Here is an 18,240-nt window from a genome sequence, read left to right as displayed (position 1 = left end):
TTAAAAGATATAATTTTTTTTTCTATGTAATTGTCTTTACTAAAGGGAGCAACTATAATTATAGTATCATAGGCGGCAACTTGAAACTTACAAGTGTACTGAGGTCACTTCTGGCCCTAGTGGATCTGAAGGGCCAATTGTATGTGTACGAAAGTTTATTAGGTAGGATGACCAAACATCCAATTATATTAAGAAAAAAAACAAGGATTTATGTCATGGTTGCTTTTGACGAGGTACCATAAAAGATGTCCAAAGAGAACCCAATTGGACATTGGTGTATAGCATATGCCTTGTAGTTTAATAGTGATCATAGATCTAGGATTAGGTTGATGGGTATTTCACATCTTTTATTAATCAATCAATTTGGAGAAAGAAGGGCTTTTTGCAACTTGCATTGTGTTATGACAAGTTGAAAACCCTTGTTCCCACTAACCACTATCTTCTCACTAAATAAAGGCATATATATGGTATGCCATTCTTAAAAAAAACAAAAAGAAAAAGAAAAAGAAAAAAAAGAATCTATTTGATTCTGAATAATGCTACTTTTTAAGTCCATGTTACATGGACCGACGTGGCGTGTTTTAAATTGCACACAACTTAGCAGCTAATTACGTGCAATTTGAGCAGCTAGGCATGATTTTTCCTGCTTGAGATTGCGTTTGAAAAATAAAAATTTTAAGTCAAAAAGAGTTTTTGGGTAAAAGTTTCATTTTTAAGCTTTTACTGAAAGTGCTTTTTGACCATTTTAGGCTTTTTGACCCTTAAAAACGCTTTTAATTTTTTTTTTTATCAAACAAATATTTTTTTCTTCAAACAGGCTTTTTAGTGTTAAAAATACTTTTAGACCCCCCAAACGCAATCCTAAACAGACCCTTAAGGTGGTTCGAGATTGAGATTGCGATTTCATAGACAAAAAGTGTGGTTTTAATTCAAATCACAGAAAAATAAATTGTTTGAGATTGCATTTTTTAAAAAATTGCAATTTTAAAATGCAGAAAATTTGAATTTTCAAATCGCAGGTAAGATTTTTTTTTTTTTTTTTTTAAAAGCTAAACTGCGATTTTACCAAACACTTAGTTGTATTTTTAAAAATCACATTTTCAAATCGCAAACCCAAGACACTTAGCTCATCCCTTCATGATTTGGGACTTTTTTTTTTTTTTTTTTTTTTGTGAAATGCCCACACAAAATGGAGGAGATGAGATTTAAATTAATAATTTTCATTTAATAAAGTGTAATTTTCAGTCGATTGAGCTATTGTTTGAGGATGATTCATGACCTTTGGCCTTCAAACATAAGGGTTGAGTTTCATTTGTGTGCTAAGATTTAAAAATGTCAAATTTCAATCCTCTTCACTAAAAATGGCCCTCAAAAAATTCAAAATATCTTAACTGGCCCCACCTGAGCATCCAATAGCCGTTTCTATTCCACTCTCTCTCCCACGAGAAAAAAAAAAAAAAAAAAAAAAAAAACAAAACAAAATCTAAAGAAGGAGAATAAAAAAAAAAAAAAAACTATATAGAGCACTCAAGATTCCACACGCAATAAAGCGCGTGTGTGACCCCAGCAAGTGAATCCCCAACCGCCACTCATTTTCCCGCGACAAGCACCTTCGCGCGTGTGCAGCATTATTCAGCCTCGCCAAAAAACCTGACGTCATGCAACACACCCGAATTGAGGTGAGGGGGGGGGGGGGTGCGCAGGGTAAGAGGGGAGGAGGTGCGTAGGATAGAGAGGTAGCCTATCTGGTGCGCACATTAGTGGTAGTGGAAATATGACGAGAGAGAGGAGGAGCGCGACGCTTAATAGCTTAAATGCAAATCTTTGACTCTCTGTAGCTCACGATGACACACAATGACAAATACAACCATACATTTAAAAGAAAAGAAATGATTCAATAATTGTAATAGTTTTATATATAGTAATGGTTAATTTCTTAATCAAACAGTGTTATATATAGAAATCGAAATTAAAAAAATGGATTCAGAGGTCGCTTTTAAGCTGTCGTTGTTCCCATTCGATTCTGCTGGGGGATGATGGGACTTAGGGTTTCGATTGGGGTTGAGCGGAGGAGGTTTTGATGCTCGCAGAGCTGGGATTTGAGCGGGAAAATATAAAGTTGGAGTTTGCCAAGGTTCGGCTTTTGTTTCCGGTTTTTGAATTGTTTTTTGATGTTCGGCTCTGTTTGGTCGCCGGGAAAGCTCAAGGAAAACAGAAAAGAAAAGAAAGTTGAAGTTTTTTCTTGGTTGTTCCTTTGATAGCTGTTGCAATACTTCGTTTAAGTGAAACTTTTTTTTTTGTTCAGAGGTTTTTTGAATCCATGATTCTTATGAGTGTGTGTTGGGTTCGATACAGAAAGTAGGAGAAAGCCATGTATGGGATGAAAGAAGAGATTGGGAAATTTCATTTTTTAGACAGTTAATCGGTCATTTGAAGTATTTTTTTTTGCTGTTTGTTCTTGATATATCTATTTGCTCCTGTATGTTTCTTGTTCAAACTCAAGAGTATCTTGAATGTCTGGTGTTTCTCGAAATGAGAGTTCACAAATCTTTGCTATTTTTTTTTAAAAAAAAAAAAAAAAAAAAATTCAAAAGGAACATTTTTAATTTTCTTCTTGCTTCCAACTATGTTATTGAATTTATTTAATCTACTTTGAAATATAAACCAAGGGTGTGAAAAGGTTGGGCAACTTTTTTTTTTTTTTTTGTTGGGTATATGAAAGTTGAATTGGTTCATGCAAGGGAATAAGAAAAGAAGTTGATTTTGTGTGTGAAGTAAGCTAACTTCTGCTTTGTAAATGCTTTTGTGGGTTGATAGCAAAGGCTTTCAGGAAAAGCATTTTCCCCCCGCCCTTCTCTCTGCTGGCTCGTTTGAACTTTTGGAGATGATATCTTCAAAACCGTTGCCTTTTTATTTATTTTTTTATTATTTTAACTTCAGTTTCTTCTCATTTATTTCTTTCACGCCTCCCCCAATCCATTCTCATCCACTACAACTGTGCCAACAGTGAGATTCTGTTATCTTTTGTCATCATGGAACTTGAAGGAAGCTTAAAAATTTTAGGAACCATGTTTTGATTTGGTGTTATGTTGGGGAAGCTACATCTATATAACATCCATTACTGGATTGCTATTTTTGAGGCTTGTACACTTGATTCTGCTTTGGACTTCTGCAAGTACATCTTTTGAGTTCATGGCTGTTTGAGATATTCAAGGTTCTTTTTTTTTTTTTTTTTTTTCGTAATAAGCTTTAGACATTGGAAAACCAGTGTAACTTTCTTGCTTTTAAAATGGCTATATCAAACTTATAAGATGTTCTTTCTTTATTTAATTTCTGCATGTCTTTCTTTATTTAATTTCTGCATGTCTTTCTTTCTTAACTATGTATTCTTGCCAAAAAGCTCATTTAGTTACCTCCATGATCAGTCCACAGAGCATGAACTCTCCATCAGCCCATTTTGTCCCCGCCAGAAGGATAGCAGTCTATGACCCTATCCAGCAGATTAGCATGTGGGGAGAAAACTTCAAAAGCAACAGTAATCTAAACACATCCGCATCCTTGATTGTGGAGGACGTGAAACTTGATAATCAGGTGGAAATCTTTGAAGGTTTTGTGTCTTGGCAGTTGGGGCTGTAGTCTTCTGGTTCCCAAGCTAATTCATTTTTATTATATGATTTTTCTAGTCAGAGGATGCTTCACATGGAACAGTGGGACCTTCTGACCAATATGACCAAGAAGCAACTAATAAACCTGCTGATAAGGTGAGAGCAATTGTATCAGTGGGAATGATTTTAAATTGAAACATAATTAGGTTTCGTCATCCCCATTTTCTGCATGATTGTATTTCTTTTTCTGGTTTAATGATTTCCTCCAGAAACTAGATCAAGATGTGCTACTATTAGTTCTAGTTCCCCTTGGCCATATTCTTACGTCAGCTCTGTTTTGTGTATTTGCTTTGCTCTTGTGCATGTAGTCATTTCAATGTATTGCATCTTGCTCAGAGACCCACACATGCCGGAACTTTTTTTCTGGATCTTAGATTTCTTATCTTCCTCTCCATTCTTTTCTTCAAAAACACTTTTTGGTGCATGTTTTACTGTTATTCTTATCAGATACTGATTGACAATTCTTAAAGAAGTTTGCAGTTTTGAAATGTGGTCCATATATGGAGCCTTAAAATGCTTTTCTGTAGGTACAATATTTCATTGTAGATTGCTCAGATGAATGAAAATTCTGGTGGTGTGTATCTTAGTTCATCAAAATTATGATGGGTTCATTTATTGCATGTCAGTAATTTATTTTGTGCAGGTAACGCACTATGATATTTACAATCTAAACAAGCATTTATATGTTTACTATTGAGGAAACTTAATATTACTTCTGAGAATTATTAACTCTGATTCAGCAGCAGCAACCTTTACCTTGGTTACAACTTTCATTAAATCCGCAGGTACAAAGACGTCTTGCCCAAAACCGGGAGGCTGCTCGTAAAAGCCGTTTGCGTAAAAAGGCATGTAATAATACATAGTAAACGGAAGCCTTACATGCAACATACATGCAAGAAGTGATTTCACACACTAGATTTATGTTTTTGCTTTACAGGCCTATGTTCAGCAGTTGGAAACAAGTCGTTTGAAGCTGATTCAAATAGAGCAAGAGCTTGACCGTGCCCGGCAGCAGGTTTGAAAACATTAGCTTTTATGCCTCATCTTTGAGGCATTAGTATGTTTTTACCAATCAGTATAACCTTTTCCTCCGCCTTAATATATTAAAGCAGTTCATGTTTTACTGCAGGGCTTATACATGGGTGGTGGTTTAGATGCTAGTCAGCTGGGGTTCTCTGCAACTGTAAACTCAGGTTTGTACATCAATATGCTGACAGCCATTATCATTGATCTAATCTTCTGTCTCAAATGTTTCTGAGTCTTGTTAATATTGCATTTGTCTATGACTGTGGGAACACTATGAAGCTTTTGAGCAGGAACACTATGAAATGCAACAGTAGTAAAGTGATTCCTGATTTTAAGTGCCTAGTGATATTACATAGAGACCAGGTAAATGCTGCATCTTCAGATGTTAGTGTTGTGTTCTCCATGCAATAAACTAAAGTTAAGTGTAAGGGGCACAAACAGAAGGAGCAGGCACTCTTCCCCTTTATTACTTGTGTGAACCATTGAGATGTGGCAGTCTCGTGATGCTTGTCAATAGAACATTACCTTAGCTAAAATTGATTATTTCAATTACCCCCTCCCTCTCTTTTTAGAGTTGTGTTTCCTTTATTCTTAATGGATCTTAGAAGTTGATCTTATCAAGAAAGGAACTGATTGCAAGGGCAGAGATGAATGCGTAAGACCAGGAAGGGAACTTACACCTAGTAGTCAACCATGATGGTGAAGTTTACCTGAGCAGAACTGCATGTGCTGTTTGCATGTGGTGTTATTAAATCATATTGATGTTCTCTGTTTCTCCAAAATAAGTAGGGTCATATTTCTTATATAAGGGCATATAAGTCAAATAAAGGTGTAGGGTATACTCTCAATTCTGTTTTCTCAACAAACCAAAAAATGCTCATCTCCTTTTCTTTTCTCCTTTCCTCACTGTATACAAACACAAAAAAGAAGAAAGATATTCCCTTGCTCTTTTCTTTTTCATTTCATTTTCCTCAGTATTTCCAAACAAGGAGTTGCATAACACTACTAACGTGGTCTTGGTCAAAATGTCCTAGAAATGTGTGCACATGGAAAACTTATCTGAAGACAAAGTGATATATTGCTATGTCAAAATAGTTGGTTCATGTCTTTCCAATTACCCTTTGAAAACTTGCCATAAAAATACTGCTACATTCAAGTTTTGTGGATGCAAAAGCAAAATATTTCCCTGTAAAAATGATTCAGGCAGCAATAGTACCTATATCTCTGCCTTTCTACTGGTTGTTTTCTGGTTATACTTGCAGTTTGCCATTTGGATCTTGATCCCTTTAATCCTTCATAAACTTCTTTGCTGCCTGGACAAGTATGTTGGTTATTCTCATTTACTAAATCATGAAACTAAAGATTATGTTCTTAGAATGTTCAATCTGCCATTGTATTTTTTCTAAGGCTCAAGAATATTATTTCGGTGATTGAAGATATAGGTTGTTATTAAACATGCATGTATGTCTACTCGATGCACATTAATGAAAGAGATAAACACACCTTTCAGAAGGTTGAAGTGCAGTTGTAACACCAGAGTCAAATTTTTCCATGAGCTATTTATATTTATGTATAACTTTCTGACAAGCTGAGTATAACCTTTGTGGTTCTATTTCCCGTTGGTACATTTTTCTTCTTGTATCATGCCCTTGGCCCCCCTTCTTTGTTCTTTCATGACATTGTATTCTAAAATTAACTCATGGTAAGGATTCTCCAGGGGTTGCTACATTTGAGATGGAGTATGGACACTGGGTGGAAGAACAAAATAGACAGACCTGTGATTTGAGGAATGCTTTGAATGCACATATAGGGGATACAGAACTTCAAATGCTGGTAACTGATGGCTTGTCGCACTATTTTCAACTTTTCCGCATCAAAGCAACCGCGACAAAAGCTGATGTCTTCTATGTGATGTCTGGCATGTGGAAAACATCAGCTGAGCGTTTTTTCTTGTGGATCGGAGGGTTTCGCCCTTCAGAACTTCTCAAGGTAAGGGGACCATGCATTTCTCAATTTATCGGAACAACTTGGAGTGAAGCCATTGTGCTAATGCCCATCTGTTTTCTTGCAGCAGTAGTTTTTTTGCTGGGAAATTGTAGGATCAAAGTGCAATTTTAATGGGTTTTTAGTGAACTATAGTTGGATGAATTCTAATAATTAGAGTCTGCCCTGCAGTAATTGGCAATCAAAAATAAAGATATGAAGTAATGGAAAAAGTTTGACATTTTTATGAACAACGAAGTACGTGATAAGAATAAATATGCTATTACATGTTATTCCCTTTTTTTTTTTTTTTTTTTTGACAACACATTAGCACAAAATATCACCATTTAGTCCAATCATAAAGGAACCTTGTGCTATCCCCCTCCCTCCAACACACACACACTAACAATAATTTTTTTTTTTTTTTATAAGTAATATTAAAGTCTCTTCATATCGAACCTGGGACATAGGGTCAATTTCTACTTCCGTCTTGTACTGGCAAGTTGAAGAAGTGTTTCCTCCTCTTTTGTTGAAGAAGTGTTTCCTCCTCTTTTGTAAGTGCTATAGCCATTTGATATAAACAAAAAGAAAACTTATCGAATGTGATTATTCCCATTTAGGATTTCCTAGGTACAAATGCCAACAAATCTGATACAAACCTTGGGTAGAACTCACCGTTAAAAACCGGCTTATAAGGGAAGGGTACTCAAGAGCTTATATACACATAGTCAAGATTTGACTTAACCTATGTGGGACACTAGGATCGTAACATACCACCACGCTTCCGTGGCTGACGTCCATGGCGGCCCACTCTAGTGACACTGACCTGATGGTAGCCCTTTCTTTTTTGGCGACTCCACTCATCTATCAGTATTTTAATCTAGCCCATAGGTCGCCGCCTTCGTGACTCGAACCCCTCAACATGGTGGCTAGCTCTGATACTAAATAATACAAATCTTGGGTAGAACTTACCCTTAAAAACCGGCTTATAAGGGAAGGGTACCCAAGAGCTTATATACACATAGTCAAGATTTGACTTAATCCATGTCGGACACTAGGATCGTAACAAAATCTATGGTTGGTCCTCAAGTACTGAAGCTTGGCAGATGGCAACGTCCAATTCTTGTCCATATAATTTAGTATAGAAATTGTGAGCATCTTCCTTTTGGGGCCATCATCAATTTTTTCTTTTTTCTTTTTTAATCTTGTTTTTTTTGAAAAAATTTCATTTATTTTTTTGAGTTCTTTTTAATGCAGCCTGCTGTAATTCCATAATCAAATATAACATAATGCTTATTTGTTAATCCATGTTGATTACAGGTGCTTGTGCCTCAGATTGACCCCATGACAGAACACCAAGTTTTTGAAGTTACTAATCTTAGACAATCATGTGAGCAAGCTGAGGACGCTCTTACGCAAGGTATGGATAAACTCCAGGAAACTCTGGCCAAGACTGTAGCATCTAGTCAACTGGTTGAAGAAAACTACATTCCGCAGATGGGTACTGCGGTGGAGAAGTTGGAAGCTCTAGTGAACTTTGTGAGTGAGGTAGACTCTAAATTCTTTTACCCCAAATTCTGACTCTCAATGTGACTGATATTTGTGTTGCTTTCTTTCTCTCTCTAACCATGAATTCGTTATAATAGATTATAATTTGCAAATTCCCAACTGAAAGTACTTTTTTCTGCCCAAAAGAACAGCAGTTTGGATTATATGTAAGTGGATTTAAAGGCAATTGTCTTGGGAAAGAATCCTTTTAGAGTTTTGATTATCTTTGCTTTTCTGTTAATAGCTTTTTATCTTCTTATTTATTTATTTATTTTATTAGGCTTATCTGATACTATAAATAGGATATATGCTTTGAAAGAAAAATCAGACACTATTGATCCTAAACGGGCATACTTATCATGCGAATCTTAAATTTATTGTCATTTGAAGTTTAAAGGGATGCATGGTAATACACCTTCCTTTTTGGCATACTTTCATTCAGTAAAGCAGTATTGCATTCGCCATTAAAGGTTTCTTTTATGTTTTATTTTATTGGTGAGATTTGTGCCCCGCCTTTACACCTAAGCCAATTGTTGGCTAAATGTGTTTTAGTTCATCAATTTGTTTTACTTTAGAGCCAGGTGTTGGAGAGCCGCTTACCATAGAAGTTTACAAGTTTCCTTTTATATTGAAGTTTTTATTGTTCTTGGCTCAATTTAAAATTCTTGATGAATATGAGATGAGTTTCTAGCTCTTTCACTTCCATAGAAGCATATTTTGAGTTAATAAAGGTGTTTATTTGGCAACCACAGGATTTCATCAAAAAGAAGCAAGTCTTTGTAGATGCAATGTTTTTTGTTTATTTTTCAGGTTTCAATTTCAGATTATCTGCATAATAGGCATGCACGTCACTAATAAGATTCTTGTTGGAACAGGCTGACCATATTCGGCAAGAAGCCCTGCATCAGATGGCTCGCATCCTGACTACCCGCCAGGCAGCTCGAGGTCTGCTTGCTTTGGGAGAATACTTCCAACGCCTTCGAGCGTTGAGCACTGTTTGGGCAACCCGCCCTCGTGAGCCTGCTTAGTGTTACCATGTAAGAGGCTACAAGCTCAAAATCTAAATGATGTTTATCACAACCAGCATCATGCCACGGCCACCAGAGGGGCACTTTAGTAATGCTGTTATGAAGATATGTAGACACGATCCCATTTGCTGACATTTTTCAATCAGCCTCCCGCCCCTGAGAACTTGTATATATACTATCAGCCATTTTATCTGAGAGAAAATCTGTAGTTAAGGTAATTTTTAGTGCTTGTACATTATCTTGTCTTAAAAGTTCATATATTTCAGATTTAAATTTTAAGTTCACAGTTGGAACTATGTCATGTAAATATTTGTTGGGTGCATTTTCTGTCTTTTAAATGTCTCAAAAACACTTTGTATTCTAAAAAAAAAGGCTTCTTTGTACTTTGAAATGATCACCTTTTTACTAGAAGGAGCTGATATGGGTTAATTAAACTTGATGGTGATTTTTAGGTTTATCAAATGCTTTGAGAGGATTGGGTCACTTGTTTGGCCTATTTCTTACCATTTGTTTGTATTTCTGCACTGTTTTCTTTCGTTTTAGGACTGTTGTTGGAGAGCTCACCTTTTTTTGCTTTTAGGATTTTCCACTCGTTTTTCCTTTCAGATTAAGAGTGGGTCGGATCTTTTTTCCGTATTCAATTAGGAAAAAAAATGCTTTAAATTGTTTTAATGGACTATCTATTTTCAGGTTCATGGCCAAGAATTATCCACGTAAGTAAAAAAAACATTAAATTGTCAAAATAAAAACTCAAATATCCTATGGCGCTTATTATAACATGCAAATGCAGTTTTTCCTAATAAAGCCCAAGCATTCCGACCTCCTATCTCGTTAGCCTCAAAACAGAAAATGAAGAAAAACAAAATGTGAGCGAAAGGTCCAGCAAATAATGTTCCCAATCGCATATAACCTAAAACATAAACTTTTCTTGTCGAACTCAAAATATTTTCTTTAATCTTTCTTAATAGAAAAATAACTTTAGAAAAATACTTGGGTGCACTTAGCTTGGCAAACATAATGATGGTCACACGTTCACATAACTGCAACTTCAGTATGATGCACTCAATCGTAGCCTGGTACCGTGTCTCTTTCTCTTAGCCAAATAGTTTTTTGAAAAATGTTTCCACCCAACACATGCCCCCCACTCTTTATTTCCTAAAACTTTCCATAATCACATAAACTTAGCATTTGTAGAAGGGTGCCATTTCCTTACATAAAACTTTCATTGTTTTAAAATTCTTTTTCATACTTGAGCATACAGACTCATTTATGAGTGACAAGAGTAGTGATAATCATAATACCAGCGTGAGTGAATAGTCACTCATGCTGGTGTATTTTATAATATTATTGTTCAATTTTTTTTTAATAATATAATAATATTATAATACACTAGCGTGAGTGACTGTTCACTCACGATGGTGTTATGATTATCAACTACTATCTAACAAACACATTTGTACAACATTTAAAATACTTTAAAAGCATTTAACAATGTATAGTAAATGCATCATAGAGATTTGAAGTAAAAACATTTTAAACATTTAAAATACTTGAAAGCATTTCACAGTGTGTCATAACGCAGCATAGAGAATTGAATTTAAGAATATATATGAAATAAGCATGATAAAATAGATATTGAAATTAAAGACATTTCTAAGATAAAACATGATAAGATAAATGTTGAGTGTTAAAAAACATGTTAAAGAGGTAGTGTTTACTGAGACTACTACCACCTTAACAATAAGGTTCAACAATGTTAAACGGTGGAGATTTCTTATTGCCATTCTCCATTTGTGTTCCTAAGATGTTGCTAAATGGTGTATTGTCTCTTACTACGGTGTGGTGGTGGTGGTCATTGAAAAGCTCTCTTACCATAGTTGGACTTGGTGTCCTAGAGTAATACTATAAATTTTTTTGTTCCTCCATGAATAATGTGGCTCTTAAAATCACCATTGAGCTTGTAATTGATTATTATTAAATTTTGATCAAATAGTGATTTTAAAAACTCTCATTTTTAAATGAGATATGTTATAGTACAATAAAAATACCATTTTTAGCTCATAAAATCCTAAGTGGCAAGAAGCCATAGGTCCCATGGTGAGGCCACAAACAACTATGGATGGAGCCTTTGAGCTCTTGCTACTTCAGACTTTTATGAGTAAAAAATAGTCTTTTTATTACATTATAGTATTTCTCTCTTTAAAGAGACATAAGAATGACACAAGAAAGACTTATAGAATTACTTCGTGGCCTTCACTAAGCCTCCGTTGAAGATTTCATTGAATAAAAAAAAAAAGACAAATTAATAACCCCAGAATAACCCATTAACCAAGTACATTTCTCATTTCAACGGTTTACTTGTTAGGTCCATTAAGCAGGTGTGATATAAATCCTAAATGACGTAACTATAGTAAACCACCCAAGTAGGGTTAAAAACATGACAACATGGGTCTTTTCTATTTTTGGTGACGGCTCACTTTTTTGTACGCATGTCATGAACAATTATTCGTACCAAGTGGCTCAAAATATATTTATAATTTAAATTAATTATGCTACTTTTTGCATGTGGAAAGAGATGGGGACCTAATTGTTCCCATGGCCACGTCTGTAGGCCTGTTTATTTTTTTGTTCTTTCATTCTGACTGAGAAAGCAAAACAAAAGCTTGGGACTTTTGTGAGCCATGGCCACGTGAGCGAGGGGACCTTTGGCAATGGAAGAGGGCAATGGAAGTCTGAGGTAAGCAAAAAGGGGCAGCCCACAGAGGCAAAAAGGGACAGATTATCTGCATACGACACAAAAATCTCAATGGCAACGAAATCATCATATGGTCCACAAAGCCAAACCTTTACCTTTCATATAATCTGCGGGAGGCTGCTCCTAAAAGCTGTTTGCGAAAAGGGTATGTAATAATAATACCCATTAAACAGAAGCCTCAGATTACATGCAAGATTTATGTTTTGCTTTACAGGCCTATATATATATATGTGTGTGTGTTCTGCTGATGGAAGCAAGCCGTTTGAAGCTGATTCAAATGGAGCAAGATCTTGAGCGTGCCCGTAAGCAGGTTTGAAAGAAGCAGCTTTTACCAATCAGTATAAATTTTTCCTCCGCTTTAATATATTAAAGCATTTCATGTTTTACTGCAGGGCTTATGTGTAGGTGGTGGGTCAGATGCTAGTGATCATCTGGGTTTGTCCGCAGCTGTAAACTCAGGTTTGTTCGTCAATACGCTGATACCCACTAGCATTGATATAATCTTCTGTCTCAAATGTTGCTCAGTCTTGTTAATATTGCTTGTGTCCATCACTGTGGGTTGTTGGTGGATGAAGCTTTTGAGCATGAACATACCATGAAATGCTGCATATTCAGATGTTAGTGTTGTGTGCTTCATGCAATAAGCTCAAGTTATGTTCAGGAAACTTCACTTAGCCCCCAAGTATCAGCGTTTTTGCAATTGTTCGTAACCTTAAACTTTTAATTTTTGCAATATTGGTATTCTAAGATTTTTTTCCTTTTAATTTCACCCTCTTTTGTGGTAAAATGCCCCCATTTAAAAAGAAACTAAGTAAAAACTATGGTTTGAATTTTCACTTTTAAAAAAGGGGGGCGGGCATTTTAACAAAAAATTGTGAAATTAAAATGGAAAAATTCTTGGGATGCTGACATTGTAAAAATTAAAAGCTCAAAGTTTCAATTGTAAAAACGCTAATACTTCGGGGATAAGTGAAGTTTCCCTTTAAGTTTAAAGGGCACTAACAGAAGGAGCAGGCACTCTTCCCCTTTATTATTCGTTTGAAGCATTGAGACGTGGCATTCTTGTGATGCTTGTCAATAGAACATTACCTTAGCTAAAATTGATTATTACAATAGCCCCCTCCCTCCTTTTTTAGAGTTGCGTTTGCTTTTTTTGTTAATGTGTCTAAGAAGATGATCTTATCAAGAAAAGAACTGATTGCAAGGGAAGAGGTGAATGCTTAAGACTAGGAAGGGAACTTACGCCAAGTAGTCAACCATGATTATGAAGTTTACCTGAGCAGAACAGCATATGCTGTCTTGCATGTGTTCCTATTATTATTACTATTATTTTGATAATTAATCAAGATATCATTAAAAGCGTGAGGCACCCCATGTGCACAAAAAGTATACAAGAGAAGCCACCTAAGTAGTAGGACAAAAAGAACAAGAAAATTCCGATAGCTAATGACTAAAAGAGAAACATAAACACCTATTCAAAAATACAAAGTGTCGAAAAGTAAAGATTTCAACTCTTCCAAAGTCCTCTCGTGGTCCTCAAAACACCTATCATTAATTTCTTACTGTAGGCACGAAGACATCATCTTCCATATAGCACTGCTCTGTGAGCTGCCAGCAGTTCACCAAGAAGCAAACAAATCGATTACTTTCTAGGCATAACAAGACAACCCGAATCGATTGAAGAAGACATTCCAAATGGCACAAACAACCTCACAATGAAGAAGAAGATGTTCTTTGTTTCTCCAAAATAAGTAGGGTCATATTTCTCATATGAGGGCCTATAAGTCAAATAAGGGTATAGTTTATACTCTCAGTTCTGTTTTCTCAACAAACCAAACAAAGGAAAAAAATGCTCATCTCCTTTTCTTTTCTCCTTTCCTCATTGTATACAAACACAAAAAGAAAGAAACTTCTTCCCTTCTCCATCACTTCCCTTGCTCTTTTCTTTTTCATTTCATTTTCCTCAGTATTGCCAAACAAGGAGTTGCTTAACACCATGAAGGTGGTCTTGGTTAAAATGTCCTACAAATGTGTGAACATGGAAAACTTATCTGAAGACAAAGTGATATATTGCTATGTCAAAATAGTTGGTTCATGTCTTTCCAATTACCCTTTTCAAAACTTGCAAAAAAGTACTGCTGCATTTAAGTTTTGTGGATGCAAAAGTAAAATATTTTCCTGTAAAAATGATTCAGGCAGCAATAGTACCTATATCTCTGCCTTTCTACTGGTTGTTTTCTGGTTATACTTGCAGTTTGCCATTTGGATCTTGATCCCTTTAATTCTTCATGAACTTCTTTGCTGCCAGGACAAGTATGTCAGTTATTCTCATTTACTAAATCATGAAACTAAAGATTATATTATTAGAATGTTCAATCTGCCATTGTATTTTTTCTAAGGCTCAAGAATATTATTTCGGTGATTGAAGATATAGGTTGTTATTAAACATGCATGTATGTATACTCGATGCACATTAATGAAAGAGATAAACACACCTTTCAGAAGGTTGAAGTGCAGTTGTAACACCAGAGTCAAATTTTTCAATGAGCTATTTATATTCATGTATAACTTTCTGACATGCTGAGTAAAACCTTTGTGGTTCTATTTCCCGTTGGTACATTTTTCTTCTTGTATCATGCCCTTGGCCCTCTTTGTTCTTTCATGACATTGTATTCTAAAATTAGCCCATGCTAAGGATTCTCCAGGGGTTACTACATTTGAGATTGAGTATGGACACTGGGTGGAAGAACAAAATAGACAGACCTGTGATCTGAGGAATGCTTTGAATGCACATATAGGGGATACAGAACTTCAAATGCTGGTAACTGATGGCTTGTCGCACTATTTTCAACTTTTCCGCATCAAAGCAACAGCGACAAAAGCTGATGTCTTCTATGTGATGTCTGGCATGTGGAAAACATCAGCTGAGCGCTTTTTCTTGTGGGTTGGAGGGTATCGCCCTTCAGAACTTCTCAAGGTATGGGGACCGTGCATTTCTCAGTTCATCGGAACAACTTGGAGTCAAGCTGTTGTGCTAATGCGCATCCGTTTTCTTGCTGGGAAATTGTAGGATCCAAGTGCAATTTTAACGGATATTTAGTGAAGTAAAGTTGGATGAATTCTAATCATTAGAGTCAGCCCTGCAGTAATTGGCAATCAAAAATAAATATATTAAGTAATAGAAAAAGTTTGACATTTTTATGAACAACAAAGCATGTGATAAGAATAAATGTGCTATTATATGTTATTTCTTTTTTTGTTTTTTTTTCCTTTTTTTTACTACACGTTAGCACAAAATATAACCATTTAGTCCAAACATAAAGGAAGCTTGTGCTATCCCCCCCGCGAACCAACACACACAAGCTAACAGTAATATTAAAGTCTCTTCACATCATATCCGGGACATAGGGTCAATTCCTACTTCCATCTTGTACTGGGGAGTTGAAGAAGTGTTTCCACCTATTTGTTAAGTGCTATAGTTTGATATAAACAAAAAGAAAACTTATCGAATGTGATTAATCCCATTTAGGATTTCCTAGGCATAATGCCAACAAATCTGTGGTTGGTCCTCAAGCACTGAAGCTTGGCAGATGGCAACGTCCAATTCTTGTCCATATGATTGAGTATAGAAATTGTGAGCATCTTCCTTTTGGGGCCATCTTCCTCTTTTTTTATTTTTTATTTTTATTTTTTTAAATTATTATTATTACTATTTTTTATTTTTATCTTGTTTTTCAAAAAGTTATTTTTTTGAGTTCTTTTTAATGCGGCATGCTGTAATTCCATAATCAAATATAAGATAATGCTTATTTGTTAATCCATGTTGATTACAGGTGCTTGTGCCTCAGATTGACCCCATGACAGAACACCAAGTTTTTGAAGTTCTTAATCTTAAACAATCATGTGAGCAAGCTGAGGATGCTCTTACACAAGGTATGGAGAAACTCCAGGAAACTCTGGCCAAGACAGTAGCAGCTAGTCAACTGGTTGAAGAAACCTACATTCCGCAGATGGGTACTGCAGTGGAGAAGTTGGAAGCTCTAGTGGACTTTGTGAGTGAGGTAGACACTAAATGCTTTTACTCCAAATTCTGAATCTCAATGTGATTGATATTTGTGTTGCTTTTTTTCTGCATCTCTCTCTCTCTCTCTCTCCCTCTCTCTCAACTACCTATTAACTATTAAGACCCATGAAGTTTGTTCTTTGTCAATTTATATAACCATGAATTCGTTCTAATAGCTTATAATTTGCAAATTCCCAACTGAAAGTACTTTTTTTCTGCCCAAAAGAACAACAATTTGGATTATATGTAAGTGGATTTAAAGGCAATTGTGTAGGGAAAGAATCCTTTTAGAGTTTTGATTTTCTTTGCTTTTCTGTTAATAGCTTTTTATTACTTATTTATTTTAGTATGCGTACCTGATACTATAAATAGGATATATGCCTTGAAAGAAAAATGAGACACTATTGATCCTAAACGGGCAGTCTTATTCATGCGGATCTTAAATTTAATTTCATTTGAAGTTTAAAGGGACATATGTATGTTAATACACCGTTCTTTTTGGCATACTTTCATTCAGTAAAGTAGTATTGCATTCGCCATTAAAGGATTCTTTTATGTTTTATTTTATTGGTGAGATTTGTGCTCCCACCTTTACACCTAAGTCAATTGTTGGCTAAATGTGTTTTAGTTCATCAATTTGTTTTACTTTAGAGCCAGGTGTTGGAGAGCTGCTTACCATAGAAGTTTACAAGTTTCCTTATATATCAAAGTTGTTATTGTTCTTGGCTCAATTTCAAATTCTTGACAAATATGAGACGAGTTTCTAGCTCTTTCACTTCCATAGAAGCATATTTTGCGTTAAAAAAATTTACAGGAAAAACGAATAGAGTTCACTGTCACTTTGATCATTATAAAGTCAAGTTTTATCAAGTTTGGATGCAAATAACAGTGCATCTTGCATCCAATACCAAGGTTGTTTTGGATATTCATCTCTTTAATATGTGGGCAGAACAATCCATAAGGAAAGACATAGATGCTGGTAAGTATCCTTTGGAATGAAAAAGGAACTTCAATAAGAAAACAGGATTTGCCATGTTACCATGCAGTTAAGCTCCAGTTTTAAAAATTTCAACTATATTTCTGCATCCTCTCTCCCCCAAAAAACAAGAAAAGAAAAAAGAAATCGGTCACGAAGCTGTTGAAAGCTTTTGTTTATTTATAATTAGTTATTTGCCAAGCCCTTTTTTTTTATTTTTTATTTTTTATTTTTTATAATTTGGTGTTCTATAGAATACAAAGAGGAGGGATATGCCAATCAGTGGTTAACACTGAACTTTTACTGCATTTCAGAACATCTCTAGTTCTACCTTTATTTGGCAATCAAAGGATTTCATCAAAAAGAAGAAAATCTATGTAGGAGCAATCTTTTTGTGTATTTTTTCAGATTATCTGCATAATAGGCATGTTAATAAGATTCTTGTTGGAACAGGCTGACCATATTCGGCAGGAAACCCTTCATCAAATCGCTCGCATCCTGACTACCCGCCAGGCAGCTCGAGGTCTGCTTGCTTTGGGAGAATACTTCCAACGCCTTCGAGTGTTGAGCTCAGTTTGGGCTACTCGTTCTCGTTAGCCATTTTATCTAAGAGGAAATTTGTAGTTAAGGCAATTTTTAGTGCTTATACATTATCTTGTCTTAAAAGTTCATATATTTCAGATTTAAATTTGAAGTTTACAGTTGGAACTATGTCATGTATATATTTGTTGGGTGAATTTTCTGTCTTTCTAATGTCTCCAAAACACTAGTGTATTCTGATAAAGGCTTATTTGTGCTTTGAAATGATCATCTTTTTATGAGTTAATTAAATTTGATGGTGAATATTGGTAATTGTTAGGTGTATCAAATGCTTTACGAGGACCGGATTACTTGTTTGACTCATTTCTTATAATTTGTTTGTATTTATGTATTGTTTTCTTTCGTTTTGGAATTGTTGTTAGGGAGCCTACCATTTTTTCATTTTTAGGATTCCTCACTCTTTCTTCCTTTCGGATCAAGAGTAAGTCGGATCCTCCCTTATAACTCTTTTCCCGTATTCAATTAAAAAAAAAAAAAAAAAAAAAAAAGCTTTAAAGCGTTTTAATGGACTATCTATTTTCAGGTTCATGGCCAATAATTATCCACACAATTGAGCCAAAAAAATCCATTAAGATAAGAGCCAAGCTCCCATCGTA

The 18,240-nt window shown here is 35.3% G+C and overlaps 2 protein-coding genes across 9 annotated transcripts; both read left to right on the top strand.

Moving 5' to 3' along the window:
* The first annotated feature begins 1,855 nt into the window (after positions 1-1,855).
* LOC132165319 (transcription factor TGA1) lies at positions 1,856-9,551 on the top strand. Of its 3 annotated transcripts, none has more exons than XM_088511991.1 (10): positions 1,856-2,134; positions 3,426-3,591; positions 3,684-3,761; positions 4,451-4,510; positions 4,603-4,680; positions 4,795-4,858; positions 6,409-6,680; positions 7,995-8,222; positions 8,321-8,389; positions 9,098-9,551. In XM_088511991.1, exons 2-10 carry the CDS (start codon positions 3,436-3,438, stop codon positions 9,248-9,250), a joined length of 1,158 nt encoding a protein of 385 aa, XP_088368117.1. In that variant the 5' UTR covers positions 1,856-2,134; positions 3,426-3,435; the 3' UTR covers positions 9,251-9,551. The 3 variants fall into 3 exon arrangements, with proteins under 3 accessions (XP_088368117.1, XP_059431803.1, XP_088368118.1); XM_088511992.1 differs by lacking the exon at positions 1,856-2,134 and adding an exon at positions 2,731-3,214; XM_059575820.2 differs by lacking the exon at positions 8,321-8,389 and having other exon boundaries at positions 1,861-2,134.
* A 2,384-nt stretch (positions 9,552-11,935) lies between these two features.
* LOC132165320 (transcription factor TGA1) lies at positions 11,936-17,901 on the top strand. 6 transcript variants are annotated; one of them, XM_059575823.2, is made up of 7 exons: positions 11,936-12,150; positions 12,253-12,315; positions 12,398-12,464; positions 14,690-14,982; positions 15,839-16,066; positions 17,359-17,421; positions 17,498-17,901. In XM_059575823.2, the coding sequence occupies exons 2-7, from the start codon at positions 12,253-12,255 to the stop codon at positions 17,639-17,641; spliced, it is 858 nt and encodes a 285-aa protein (XP_059431806.2). In that variant the 5' UTR covers positions 11,936-12,150; the 3' UTR covers positions 17,642-17,901. The 6 variants fall into 6 exon arrangements, with proteins under 6 accessions (XP_059431806.2, XP_059431810.2, XP_088368119.1 ...); XM_059575827.2 differs by lacking the exon at positions 11,936-12,150 and having other exon boundaries at positions 12,158-12,315; positions 14,804-14,982; XM_088511993.1 differs by lacking the exon at positions 11,936-12,150 and having other exon boundaries at positions 12,158-12,315.
* Positions 17,902-18,240: the final 339 nt, after the last annotated feature.

This window comes from Corylus avellana, chromosome 11, assembly GCF_965113065.1.
Source record: "Corylus avellana chromosome 11, dhCorAvel1.hap1.2, whole genome shotgun sequence".
Classification (NCBI taxonomy): Eukaryota; Viridiplantae; Streptophyta; class Magnoliopsida; order Fagales; family Betulaceae; genus Corylus; species Corylus avellana.
The sequence above is the reverse complement of the archived record's forward strand: the minus strand, read 5'-3'. Positions and strand labels throughout refer to the sequence as shown.